General features: G+C 44.2%; 1 protein-coding gene across 4 annotated transcripts in view; it reads right to left on the reverse strand.

The window, feature by feature from the left end:
- The window catches only part of LOC119965066 (dihydropyrimidinase-related protein 3-like), a 241,227-nt gene that overhangs the window by 118,339 nt on the left and 107,889 nt on the right, over nucleotides 1-14,999 (reverse strand). For all 4 annotated transcript variants that reach the window (XM_038795321.1, XM_038795319.1, XM_038795318.1 and 1 more), the window contains exons 2-3: nucleotides 12,890-12,978; nucleotides 5,161-5,345 (exon numbers count right to left, since the gene is read on the reverse strand). In XM_038795321.1, coding sequence (XP_038651249.1) covers nucleotides 5,161-5,345; nucleotides 12,890-12,978 — 274 coding nt within the window. The remainder of the gene's footprint in view (nucleotides 1-5,160; nucleotides 5,346-12,889; nucleotides 12,979-14,999) is intronic.

Genomic DNA, 14,999 nt, shown 5'->3' on the forward strand with positions numbered 1-14,999 from the left:
GCGTCGGGCCGCCCACATTGAGGGACTAGGCCCGCGCGGGAGTGGTTCCCACTCCGCCGGCTGGCGTGAATGGCGGAAGAAAAAGAGTGCCACCACGGCACAGGCCCGATCGCGGGCCAGGCCACCATGGGGACACTCCCCCGGGTCAGATCGCCCCACGCCACTCTTTTCCACCCCCCCCCCCCCAAAGGACCCCGGCGCCCACCTGCGCCGCCAATCCCGCCGGTCAGGTAGGTGGTTTAATCCACGCCGGCAGGAAAGGCCCGTCAGCGGCAGGACTTCGGCCCATCGCGGGCCGGAGAATCGCCGCGGGGGTCCCGTCGAGCGGCGCGGGGGGCCCGCCGACCGGCGCTGCGCGATTCCCGCCCCCACCAAATCTTGGGGGGTGGAGAATTCGGGACACGGCAGGGGCGGGATTGATGCCGGCCCCGGGCGATTCTCCGACCCGGTGGGGGGTCAGAGAATCCCGCCCTGACTTGTAATCATTTCTGTAGGTATGTGAAGGGAAAAATATTGGTGAAGACAAATGTATGTCCCTTACAGTCAGAAACAGGGGAATTTACAATGGGGAACAAAGGAATGGCTAACCAACTAAGTACATACTTTGGTCACAAAGGAGGACACAAAAAATGGATCAGAAATGCTGGGGAACACAGGTTCAGTGAGAGGGAGGATCTGAAGGAAATCAGTATTAGTAGAGAAATGGTATGGGGAAGTTGATGGTATTGGAAGCCAATAAATCCCCAAAAGCTTGGTAATCTACATCCCAGAGTACTTTAGGAAGTGGCCCTGGAAATCATGGTCATCTTCCGAGATGCTATAGACTCTGGAACAGTTCTTACAGATTGGAGGCTAACTAATATATCCCCACTATTTAAAAAGGGAAATAGAGAGAAAACAGTGAATTAAAACCTGACTTTGTTGGTGGGGAAAATGTTTGAGTCCATTATAAAAGATGTAATAGCAGAGCACTTGGAAAACAGTGGCAGGATCGGACAGAGTCAACATAAATTTACAAAACAAAACTCATGTTTGACAAATCTACTGGAATCCTTTAAGGATATAACTAGTAGGGTTGATGAGAGGAAGCCAGTGGATATGATTTATTTGGACTTTCAGAAAGCTTTCAACATGGTCCCACATAAGAGATTAGTGTGTAAAATTAAAGCGCATGAGAGGGAGGGGGGGAGGGAGGGAGGGCAGAGAGGGGGCGGGGGCAGGGAGGGAGAGGGGAAGAGAGAGAGGGAGGGGGGGGGAGAGAAGGAGGGAGGGAGAGGGAGGGAGAGAGAGAGAGAAAGAGAGAGGGAGGGAGGGGATGGAGAGGGGGAGGGAGAGGGGGAGGGAGGGGGAGAGGGAAGGGGAGGGGAGGAGGGGAGGGAGGGGAGGAGAGAGGGGTGGAGGGGAAGGGGGGAGGGAGGGGTGGAGGGGAAGGGAGGTGTAGAGGGACGGAGGGAGAAAGAGGGGAGGGAGAAAGAGGGGAGGGAGGGAGAAAGAGGGAAGGAGTGAAGGAGGGAAGGAGAAAGGGAGCATGAGAGGGAGGGAGAAAGAGTGAAGGAGGGAGGGGAGGGAGGGAGGGAGAGAGGGGGGAGGGAGGGAGAGAGGGGGGAGGGAGGGAGAGAGGGGGAGGGAGGGGGAGAGAGGGGGAGAGAGAGAGGGGGAGGGAGAAAAAAAAATTAAAGAGCATGGAATTGGGTTTAGTACATTGAGATGGATGGAAAACTGGGTGGCAGAGAGGAAACAAGAGTTGGATAAAAGGGTCTTTTTTCAAATGGCAGGTAGCGACCAGTGGGATACCCGCAGGGATCAGAGCCTCAGCTATTCACAATATATATTAATGATTTAGATGAGGGAACAAAATGTAATATCTCCAAATTTGCAGATAATACAAAGCTAGGTGGGGTTGAGCTGTGAGGAGGATGCAGAGATGCTTCGGTGTGATTCGGACAAGTTGAGTGAATGGGAAAATGCATGACAAATGAGATATGGCTACATATGGTTGTTTAGCACACTGGGCTAAATTGCTGGCTTTGAAAGCAGACCAAGCAGGCCAGCAGCACGGTTCGATTCCCGTAACAGCCTCCCCGAACAGGTGCCGGAATGTGGCGACTAGGGGCTTTTCACAGTAACTTCATTTGAAGCCTACTCGTGACAATAAGCTATTTTCATTTTCAAATGTAGCATAATGTGGATAAATGGGAGGTGTTTCACTTTGGTAGCAAAAACAGGAAGGCAGATTATCTAAATTGCTACAGATTATGCAAAAGGAATGTGCAATACCACCTCGGTGTCCTTGTACACCAGTTGCTGAAATGAAGCATGCAGGTGCAACACGCGGTAAAGATTCCTGGGATGGTGGGACTGATGTATGAGGAGAGATCAAGCAGTCAAGATTATATTCGTTGGAGTTGAGAAGAATGAGGGGGGAATCTCACAGAAACTGATAAAAGTCTTCCACAATTAAACAGAGTAGAGGCAGGAAGGATGTTCCCGATAGTGGGGGAGTCCAAAAGCTGGGGTCACAGTCTAAGGATACAGGGACTGAAATGAGGAGAAATTTCTCCATCCAGAGTGGTAAACCTGTGGAATTCGCTACCACATAAAGCAGTTGAGGCCAAAATTTTGCATGATTTCAAGAAGGAGTTAGATATAGCTCTTGGTGGTAAATGGATCAAAGTATATGGGGGGGAAAGTGGGAATACGCTATTGAGTTGCATGATCAGCCATGATCATCATGAATGGCGTTGCCTGCTCAAAGGGCCAAATAGCGTACCACTGCTCCTATTTTCTATGTTTCTACGTTATTCAGTGTCTGACCCACTCTGCTCTGAAGTGCCTGAAAGCATTTGTCACGTGAAAACTCTACATGGGAGCATATGTTGATGGTTCGTAAGAGCAAAAAATTCAAAACATCGGCCTCTAGGGTTCATGCATGCTCACCATTTACAATCAGAAGCTTTCAAAAGTTAATGCCCATGTAATCAATGTAAATTAAACATAAGTTAACAGGCAAATGCTACTTCAAATAACAGGGTAAGTTTCATTTTAAATAGTTGAAACAACTATTTTACACAACTGTCTGACACAACCACAAGCACGCACACTACACAACTGTGAAACCACGTGCAATCTCACAATATTTCCAACTCGATTGCCTCAGCCCTTGAGTCACAATCACCAGCAGGCATATTCCATCTAAAACCCCTGGCTACAGTGCACCAGCCCTCTCTCACACGGGTCACGTCAGTCTTGATGGCATAGCTTTCGAGAGTTTGTTTTTGACTGACTAACTGACAACATGCGATTCAGAATTTGGTCCTCTGATACAAACTCTCAGCACTATTAAATGACTGAACTATTCACCATCATTTTTTAGTATTCAGTTCCTTTTGACTCATTCATACATCACTTCCCCAAGAGCTTCTGGAATTCTATTTTTCTTCTTTGTGCCAAACAGAAAACGGGTCTTTTGGGGGAGCTTTGTTGACTTCTCCTCACACAAATTCTGAATTCCTCATTCTGTCTTTATCTGCTTTCTCTTTGTGTCTGCATTTTTGGGTGCTGAATGTTGTCGCGCTCCAGCTCTCCTGCTTGTAGCTCTTCTTTGTCTGCCTCAGAACATGGCTTCTGGTACTAACCTCCTTCTTATTGGTGTTACTTTCAGGACAAGGGTCTCATGGATCAGTAGTTCCTATTCCAGAAAATTGTAAATTGCTTCAATTGTAAAGGGAACAAACTCTTAAAAGTCCTTTGCCAACATTCTTAAAAACAATGACAAATTCCACTGACATTATAAGAAAATGCAAATTTTCCTTATTGTACTGCTTCTAGGTCGCAGGTCATTGTACAACTCTGTCTTCCTAACAACCGGGAGAAAATAAGGGCCCGACAGGACCACCGGGACCCTGTATCTGGAACAACGTCTCACAGTGACAAGAGATTTCTGTCTCGGCAGGGATGCAAGGCTACTTATATCACAGACCTACCTTCAAAAGTATAATACAATTCTTTTTTAATAATTACTGGCACTCATTCAACTCAAGTCTATGTGTCAACTATTGTATTTATGCCGCACCATCTGACTCCCATAGCCTTTGAGTAGAATCATAAATCCAGTTTTTCCAGGATCTACCCAACTGTATTTGGGATAAGCTGAATTTATCTGCGTATACTCAGGGAGCTGGTCTCCTGGAATCAGAATGAAATTAATCATCTGTATTAAAGCAGTTTTAAGAGGTCGCACTGATTAAACCATTTGTCACACTGTGATCAAACAGAATAACTAACATTAAGGTGACAACCACACTCAAAGGGTGGCTGATGTGGGAAATCGACAACATCAGAGTAGTAGAGCAATTTGAAGGAGCTTTACGCCGCATCTTCCTACTGCATTTAGCCAGTTGCTGACTGGGTTACTGAAATGAGAAAGGGTTCCATTCACCAACACTAACATCCCTCACTGCGCTTATAAAAAAGTCTGTATGAGGAGAAGTTATATCTTAACTGGGTATACATCCTTCCCATTCTAAATTGAATCTTCATCCATTTTCTCCAGAGCACGCATTCAGATTGCAAACGTTCTGGGATTCAGTTTACCCATTTCATTTTGAATTTAAGTACCTTTTTCTCTCATATCCCTTGTACCCCAGATGTGTCATGTAAGATAACTCATAATGCAGGCGGCTAGTCCAGTCCATTTCTTTCTTTGTACTCTCTCCAAGATCGGGATATCCTAGCAGCTGTAACATGCCCTGAACTGCACACAATATTCAGGGTGAGGTTACTTTGCATACCATTAGTCTTTGCGATTAATCCCCGATCGGCTATCATTTGGAATCGGGGGATAGCAGAGAAGGGTAATTCAAGGCAGACCAAAAAGGAAAGCATATAAGTGGGGCTTCAATTTTAATTTCAACCCCAAGAGATCCGCATCTGTAATCCGACACACTTCTCACGGATGTCAGAAAACTAAAGTCATTGTGGGATGCTGCAGATTTAAAACATGAGCGACCAAAACATATTCATGCAGGAAGCTTTCTTTCCACATGCAAAGTGCTTTGCTGAGGTGTGCTGTTAAAAGGTCCATGAGCTCTATTGAAAAGGCTTGTTTTTTTAAAGAGTGGATGCGGTTTTAAATATGGAAGAGGAAGCTGCTTGACTCACTTATCATAGTGGTTCCACCTGCCAGGGCGGCCTTTGTTCCTTGAGTGAAATCATCAGCAGTGGTGGTGCCCTTGTAGGGCATCTGGAAACGGGTGTGCACATCGATCCCCCCGGGGATAACCATCTTGCCATGAGCCTCAATGATCTTCACACCTCCGGGCACAATCAGGTTATCGCCGATTTGTCTAATGAGAAAAACAAAGCAAGCTCAGAGTTATTCTTATTTTTAAATACTAATTGTCGTGTGTGCAGAACGCAGTCATTCCATTTGATTTTATAGTGAATCACAAAGTAAAATTAATCAGCAGACTAATAGGGCAATTGCCAAGGTATCTATAGGGTCTATGCCCCTCAATTGGATATGGGTCACTCGTTACAAGCATCCATCTTGAATCTAAGTTGCTTCAGCTGTGAAACAAAGAGTTGCCATCTCACTTCCTCCTCTATCTTTCTTGTCCGTCTCTTTCCAAGTGCGCTTTAAATGGCAATCTGCCCAGAAGGAGCTCAGTCTTATTTCTTTCAGACAACTCCACCCCTCCTGATTGAATTCACTCAGCCAATGAATCATAATGGCCAAGACATCACAGTCAAGTCCGACCCTGACGTCACCACATGTTCACAAAACCAATTTTAGGTGCGCCGAGATAGTGATTTGGAGTTGGACCCCGGACAGGTATAGCCTCCCTAACTCAGAGGTGCTGAAGTCAATGACAGCACATCTTATTCCAACATGGCTGAAATCACTGACAAGAATTTGTCTTGTTGGATGAACTCCTTTAAAGCAATCCTTACATTCACTTTTTTGGAGTGGGGATGTGTGGGTACACACCTCCTGTATTAATCCATCCCTTCCACCCTCCCACCGCCTTCATAGTTTTCTGCCATTCTCCCTATAAGCATCAAATCTCAGTTGATGCTGTTTCCCATATGGCCAAGCGCAGTACCCTGCCCAAGTGGCTGGTTTTCATGGACGTATCTAGATAGTGTTGGCAGAATATTTGATAGTTGAGTAGCGTGGGGATGCAGGGAGTCCAATTCTGTCCTCACTCAACACATGCAAGGGTCCCTTAGTCAATAGCATCCATTTTTTAATCTATCTACATAAATACAAAGCCCCACTGTAACAATGTGGTCAAGTCAGCTAACTGAGCTGCAGGTACAAAAAACCTATCACTCTCCTCATCTCAACGACACAGTTTTGGACTGAATAATGTACTTGCAGCCAAAACATCAGAGAAACTGTCACTTTCTTAAACAAAACAAATAATCAACATAGCTCAATGACTGAACATCACAGCTGATGTGGTGAGAAATTTCAAGAATTACTGTCCGAGTGAAGAGATTTCTCTCCATCTCTGTGCAGAATGGCCTTTCGTTTATCTTGAGATACAATCTCTGTTTTCGACTCTCGAACCAAAGGCAACATCCTTTCAGCATCTACACTGCCAAGCCCTCTCAGAACCTTGGCCATTTCAATTTGAAAGGGGCTGGATGGAATGGATAGGGAGAAACTGATCCTGCTCATAAAAGGATAAAGAACAAGAGGGCACAGATTTAAAGTAATTTGCAAAAGAAAGAAACGTGATGTGAGTAAAACCTTTTCACACAGCGAGTGGTTGGGGTCTGGAATGCAATGCCTGGAAGTGTGATGGAGGTAGATTCAATCAAGGCATTCAAGAGGGCACTAGATGATTAATTGAATAGAAACAATGTACAGGGGTATGGGAAAAAGCAGGTGAATGGCACAAAGCTAGAATGCTCATTTGCAGAGCCTATGCAGACATGATGGGCTGAATGGCCTCCTACTGTACCGTAACAATTCCGTGAAATTGTGATTAGCTCTCATTCTTCTAAATGCCAGAGAATTTGGACCCATTCTGCTCAATCCCTTCTTACAGCACAACCCTCTCCTCCCAGGAATCAATCTACTGAATCTTTGTTGCTCCACTTCTAAGGCAAATATATCCTTCCCAAGGAGCAGAGGCTAAAACATTACACCCTACGACAGCTGTGGCCTCACCAAAGCCCTGTACAATTATAGCAAGACTTCTTTATTCGTATATTCGGTGTGCTCTATTTGTTAGTCATCACTGGAAAATGATCAGCAGTAAATCCTGGCTGACTTCCCCTTGCACCACCTCATCAACCCCCTCTTCCCTCCGTAGTGTAAGGACAGTGCAGTCAATTGTAGTCCCTCACTGCTGAGCTGGCTGGGTATTCGCTAACTTTGGACAGATCAGCGAATGATCCTAGGATCCTAGGACCAAAGAATTCCCTTGGCTTTGGGATTTGTGGTTCACTGATACATTCCGTCGAGCTGCATGATGATTCTGTCTCGTGACAAGAAAATACCAACCTTACCACAGTAGCTGATCTCAGCAAATGGAAAATATACACTATGAATTGTGGTCTGACTGACAGATGAGATGATAAGAACAAATTACAGTTGGAAAATAAACCACTGGAGGATCTTTTTGCACAGTACATGCAAGTTCTTTCAGACCATTCCAATTTAGAAACATATTGCTCTGAAGCCCCAGAAATTAGGAAAACCCTGCATTCCATCTCTGATTGGCTGGCACAGAGGTTGGGTTGCTGCAACTGGCCTCAATGTCTCTTCACAGGGTGATAAAAAAAGAAACAGCAAGGGCCCTCCGGATTCACATGTGTGGGCTTGGCCTTGACTTTCCCAGCAAATGCTGAATGTCTGTCAGTCTTGGATCACAGGTGAAGGGTGATTAACAAAGATGGGGTATCAGTGGGTTGGCGGGAGTATCGCACTCTAGTATTAGTCAATAGACTGTGGAGGAGAGGGGCGAGACGGAAGAGGAAATTATGGGTGAGGACAACTAAGCATGAAATGAGAGGCAACATTAACCCGAAGACGCTGCTTTGAGGCCCCATTCCAAATTCAGTCTCAGGCCTTGCTTAGGCTGGCAAGCAACGGAGGTCAATCAGCCTTTTAGTGCAACTCACCATTTGGCACTTTAGTAGTGTTTTGTCCAGCTCCGAGCAGGGCTGGCCCATGCTGGTGGTGGGTCTGGGCAGGGAGGAGGAGGGGGGGGGCTCAGCCTAAGACTGGCAGAATTCTTGTGGAAGTAAGAGAAGAAACAAATAAACTAATCTCTTACCTTTGTGGAGGTGGCATCAACCATTAAGGAGCGACCGCCAGTCAGGACGGTGAACAACTGGGAGGTGTGTTCAGAGTGCAAACCTCATCTATGTGATTCCCAATTTTACAATGGGGTCCCACAACTGGAACCAAATTTGCATATCAAAGGCATTCAACCCCTGTTTCGGGCAGGTGGCTTGCATACCTCAAAGTTGCAATTTGACATTGGCGAGGGAGGTCAAATCTAAAAACTCATCTTCCCAATGATGTCCAATTTATTCCAAGTTAGTAAGAATGATTCATTAATGCCAATCAATTGACTTCTTCAACTCAAGTCCATTGAGTGCCTCAAGAGCCATGACCAACAGTGCACTCATCATCCCATTCCTTTTGAACTGTACACGGATGGTGAATTAGAGTATAAGGATATTCTGTACAGGGTAATAATTAAAAGAATCAGACTAAACAATGAATAATGTTTTCTGACTGGCGTTGTGTGGGATGTGTCATAAACACAACCAACCCACAGCATGAAAGGCTCAGATTGCTGAGGGGCCAGGAGGGAACTGTCTTCATCATTCATTTCACTAGGGTTGGTTATCTAGCACGGAGGAGGTTGCAGTCCCTGAACAGCCAGCCCAGAGAACAAGGCCATGCAGCCTTTATATTGCCAGAAGCAAGCACCATTTTTTTTCAATTACAGGCACTAATTATTGCCACATTCTCAGGAAAATGAGAGAGATAAAAGTACAGGGCTCAGTACGCACAGAAGCTTAAAGTATAGAGATGGAAAAAACACCTACATACATACGAACAAATCAATTAGGAGTAGACCATTTGGCCCCTTGAGCCAGTGCTGCCATTTGATAAAGTCATGGCTAATCTGATTGCGGCCCTTATTTTCCTACTTAACCCCCATTCACATTGACTCCCTTGTCAGCCAAGAAACAATCTAACTCAGCCTTAAAAATATTCAATAACCCTGCCTCCAATGTGTTCTCTGGAAGAAAGTTCCACAGATTAACAACCCTCCATTAGAAAAACAATTTTCCTCATCTACATCTTTAATAGTAAGAAGTCTTACAACACCAGGTTAAAGTCCAACATGTTTGTTTCAAACACTAGCTTTCGGAGCACTGCTCCTTCCTCAGGTGAATGAAAAGGTATGTTCCAGAAACATATATATAGGCAAATTCAAAGATGCTAGACAATGCTTAGAATGCGAGCATTAGCAGGTGATTAAGTCTTTACAGATCCAGATCACCTGCTAATCACCTGCTAATGCTCGCATTCTAACCATTGTCTGGCATCTTTGAATTTGTCATATATGTATATATATGTTTCTGGAACATACCTCTTCATTCAAACATGTTTGACTTTAACCTGGTGTTGTAAGACTTCTTACTGTGCTCACCCCAGTCCAACGCCGGCATCTCCACATCATGGCTTCCATATTTAATGGGAGACTTCTAATTTTTAAACTGTGTCTCCTAGTTTTTAGTCTCTTCCCACATGTGGAAATTACCTTTCAGCCTCCACCCTGCCAAGTTTCCTCAGGATTTTGCATGTTTCAATAAGGTCACCTTCATCCTTCTAAACTTCAATAGATACAGATGCAACTTTTCCTCTTAAGTCAAACCCTGAACTGCTTCTGATGTGATTATGTCCTTTCTTTAAAAAGTGTACAACTGTAGCAAAACTTCCCCACTTCTATATTTCCCTTGTAATAAGCAACAACAACCCATTTGCCTTACTAATGACTTGCTGGACCTGCATACTAACCTTTTGCAATTCATGTACAAGGACTCCCTCTGTGCTGCAGAGTTCAGCTACTGTAAACCTGCTGCATATATCCTTCATGTTAAGCCATTTTATGGCTACTCCATCTGAACTATCCCACCAAGTGCCAGCCAACCCAACTGGAAAGCATCTCCCAGGTGTCAGATCCATCAGAATTTTTAAATCCTGCCAGCAAATTTGGAGGAAATCTCTCTAATTATCCTTGAAACACAGCAGTCCTCGGTCCCGCAATGAGTGATCGTTGTGTTTTGAAATTCTGACGCCAATAATGAAGAAGATGATTGTATGTCCTATGTTTTTCATGTATGGAACAATCTGCTTGGACTGTATGCAGAACACTACTTTTTACTGTACATCGGTACACGTGACAATAAATCTAAATCTAAATTCAAACCCAAGTAAGAGTGGTCCGTGATGTTTGAGAGGAACTTGGAAATGGTGATGTTCCCAAGGTTTTTGCACCACGACTGCAGCCATTAACGTAGTGATGGAGAATTCCATCCCAAATTCAATATTTTCATTTGTTGCATCACTGGAGGAAAACTGTGCAACAACAAAAGGGATTTCTCCACAGAATGACTGCTCTGAATCATAAATACAAAACAAAGTAACACGGCTGTCAAGAAAGATGTCATTGGATGTATGGTTAGGTGCCATCTTTCAATCTGCCAAGCTCCAATAATTTAGTACAGCATTGATTGGGAGATTTCCAACCAACATTTACTGCTAGTGTCGGGAGGGGGCAGTAGTGTGACTAGAGTAGGTTTTCATCACCTGTGTTAGTACAGACAAGTCTCACCTATTCTCCTGCTCCCATTACTTTTTCATCTTAACTAAACCAGACCTTACCTTGCGGTCAGACGATGGTGTAGTGGTAATGTCACTGGATTAGGAATCCAGAGGCCTAGCTAATGTTCAGGAAACATGGATTCAAATACCATCACAGCAGATGGTGGAATTTAAATTCAGTTTATAAAAATCCGGAATATAAATTACGAATGGTGCCCATGAATTGACTTTGCTCAAAGTTTCTTCACAAATGCCAACCCAGGAAAGTTGTTGACTCTTAACTGCCCTCTGAAATGACCAAGCAAGCCACACAGTTCATGGGAAATTAGGGATGGGCAACAAATTCTGGCCTTTCCAGTGATACCCACATCCCGTCTCTCCTGATTTGATCCCTCCTGCAGGCAGATCACAGGTAACAAGCAGCCCAACAATTCACCAACTGCAAACTGAAATACCATCAAGGACAAGACTTTGCTCAATGTTTCATCTCCAATGCCAACCCATGGATCGGGTTCACAAACAAGCTGAAAGAATGTTGTACTCAAAGCATTCTGCCTCTGGGCCATGCATTAATAGAAAGATAAAAAAATGAGGCAAAGACAGCATTTATTCCAAACCGACCCTTTTCAAATCTCTGTAACACTACCATGGGAATGTGTTGGGCCTTCTTCTTGAACCAGAACTGGCGGGTTGTTAACGGAGTTACAAATTACCTCTACTCCCTTGTTACTGACTCCATCTCTCTCCCTGTCAACTGCTTGAGACTAAAGCAGGCAGTTTGCAAACTGACTCGCAAACTGAGTCAGAGTTGAGCTTCCAATCACATTTTTTTTTTGTTATCCATTCATGGAATATGGGTGTCGCTGGTTAGGCCAGCATTTATTTCCTATCCTGAGTTGCCCATGAGAAGGTGGTGATGAGCTACCTTCTTGAACCACTGCTGTCCATGTGGTATAGGTATACCTCCTATGCTATGGGGAGGTTCTACGATTTTGACCCAGCGATAGTGAAGTCAGAATGATATGGCCTGGAGGGGAACATCCAGCTGGTGGTGTTCCCATGTATATGCTGCCCGTGTCCTTCTGGATGGTAGTGGTCAGGGGTTTGAAGATGCTCTCTAAGGAGGTTTGGTGGAGGGAGTAAATGTTTGTGGTTGGGATGCCATTCAAACGGGCTGATTTCTCCACGATGGTGTCAAGTGCCTTGAGGTTTGTTGGAGCTGCACTCATGCATTAAGCGGAAAGTATTCCATTACTTGTGTCTTGTAGATGGTGAACAGCTTTTGGAAGGTCAGGATGTGAGCAATTCACCGCTGGATTCCTAGCCTCTGACCTGCTCTCGTAACCACAGTATTTATATTACCGTTATCACTAAACCGCCTGTTTTCATCTCCGTAACTTTGCCTGCCTTTGCCCCTGCCTCAGACCATCGACTGCTGAAATCTTCATTCATGCCTTTGTTACCCCTAGATAATTCCTGCCTGGTTTCCCACATTCTACCGTCCATAAACTTGAGATAATTCAAAACTCTGCTGCCCGTATTCTTACACTGCCACCATGTCCTATTCACCTATCCCCCCACCCCTGTGTTCGCTGACCTACACCAGTTTCTGGTCAAGCGAGGTCATGATTTTAACATTACCATTCTTGTTTTTGATGTCCAATGGCTTTGTCCCTCTCTATTTCTGTAATCTCCTCCCGCCCCACTTCCCTCTTAAGATATGTGCTGCAAAATAATTCTAACTCCATGAATATTTCAGAAGGTAATCTATCCACCAATGGCGGTCATGTCTTGAGTTGCACAGACTTTTAAGTTCCGAAATTCCCTCCCTACACCTCTCCACCTTACTACCTGACCCTTCTCCTTTAAGACAATCCTTAAAACGTACCTCCTTGGTCAAGCATTTGGTCACCTCATTCAATAATGTCAAGAAATATTTTGGTGATGATTATATTGGACACAAACAAATAGTAGCCTTTGTGCGTTCATTTTTAATTTAATTCCTGAACAAAAGAAAAGTACACGTACTTGATGAGGCCATCTTCCATGTAGAGGTCAGCATAAAAAGACTGGTCATCATTGACAATCCGGCCTCCTTTGATCAGCAGTCGGTCACTCTATGGACAGAAACTCAAAGTTATTTCCAGCACATAAATCAAAATACTAATCAATTGATGGCAGAGGCTGCACAAGTGAATGTAGCTCTGCAGCCTAAATCTGGTCTAAGAGCTTGGGTTGTTATACCTGATGAATGTGCCACACTGCTGAGGAAAATTAACAGTGCAGATAGTTAGGATTGCCAACCTTCAAGAATTATGACAGAATCACAAAATTGTTACAGCTTAGTAGGTCATTTGGCTCATTGATTCTCCGCCTGCTCTCCAAATGAGCACGTTTCCTGGATTCGCCCCAGGATTAACCCCCAGGAGACTGCTGTGAACAACCCAGAAGAAACAAATCATTGCTGCATTAAACAAAATTGTATTTTTTCCCCACTTTTCTTTGAACATTTTAGTTTAAGTTACTGGAATTAGAAAAATAGTGTTTTACTAAAATGGATAATATTCATCCAAAAGGATGACAAACAATCTGTTTGCTTTCCAATATGCATGGGAAAGCTATGCACCTGAAGGAATGAGAAATGGCAGGAGCATGCTGGGAAGGTCATGTGACGATACCTCCCAACCAGAATTGCTAATCAGACAGATAAGCGACATCCAGGTTTCCATTCATGACCATTCATCTCTGGGATGCTAGTCCGAATCCATCCTGGAAAGTTATTCCTTTCTTTGAGTTATTACAAGATTTTGGGAACTTCAAAATCTTGGGTGGGATTCTCTGGTCCTCCAGCCACCTGTTTCTTAGCAGCGTCCCATTCGCTGATGGTAGGATTCTCTCTTCCCACCACTTGTCAATGGGGCTTCCTGTTGAACCCACCCCACGCCGTCGGGAAACCTGCAGACAGGGATGCACTGCCAGTGGGAAGAGAGAATCCCAATGACAAGAGAATTCCAGCCCTTATTTCTTGTAGGCATGGGCTCACCATTTGGGCCTGGTGCAAATTCAAAGGACACCAATAAAGACCCAAGAACAGGTGATGTGGAAAATACAAAAAAGAAACCTCACTCCGGTGTAGAGGGTGCTCACCTGAGATTGAGCCAAGTAGAGGAGAGCCACATCACACAGCTTGACAAAAACAAACCTCTCAAGGGTATATCTAACATAGCTCATGAATGCATACAAAAGGGGTAGGAGGAATCAGTACCGCTCCTCAAGCCTGTTCTGATATTCAATATGATTATTCATGAGGCAGTCATCCTTCAGAGAAAATCACACTTACATCTAATGCACCTCAAAGATGTAATGAAAGACTTTATTTAAACCTTGAATTACTCTCACCACTACCAATGTTGACCATGCACAGCTTACAAAATAAAGAAAATAAAGACAAGCTCCTTCCAGATACGGCTTCACGAAGACGAAGAACAGAAAGGTGCTCCACCCATGATTCATTAATAAAAGACTATTACTGGGTCCAAATGGGGGTCACTGCAGAGACCTTGCTCCTTTCAGTAACTGCAAAGGTTTATGACTCGTCTCAGCTTTTTGGTTGTAAATTAAATATAGAGATTCTTAGTAAACCCCAGCGGCTCATTCTATTCACGGTCCATCCTTTTTGGAACGTGAGGTAACATGTACGCAGGGACAATTATACGTTCTAGTGCCAGGCAAAGCAAATTTAATCAAGGCAGTGAGCTGCAGCATGTACATATACACACATATAACAAAGAAATGGATGCAAGGACTGAAGTTAAAGTTTTCAATGGGAGTAATTTAGATCTTTGATTTACATGCAAGGAAAATGCAATTTATGGATTGAAGAGAGAATAGGAGTTATCAATAGTTCTTTATTGTCCCGTTGGGACAGAATGGTTATAATAAAAGGTTTAGATTCCAGTGGGTTTTAAAGGTCTTGTCTGAAATACATATAAAAGCAGTCACTTCGGGCTTGATTGATTAACCAACTTCAAGGAGTCTCTCAGTCTAATGAGTCCAGTAAGAGAGCAGGTTTTGCTCATAAAACAAAGCAAAGGCCACACTAACAAAGACAAGGCTAACAAAGCGATGACAGCGCTAA

This window comes from Scyliorhinus canicula, chromosome 4 (assembly GCF_902713615.1).
Source record: "Scyliorhinus canicula chromosome 4, sScyCan1.1, whole genome shotgun sequence".
NCBI lineage: Eukaryota > Metazoa > Chordata > Chondrichthyes > Carcharhiniformes > Scyliorhinidae > Scyliorhinus > Scyliorhinus canicula.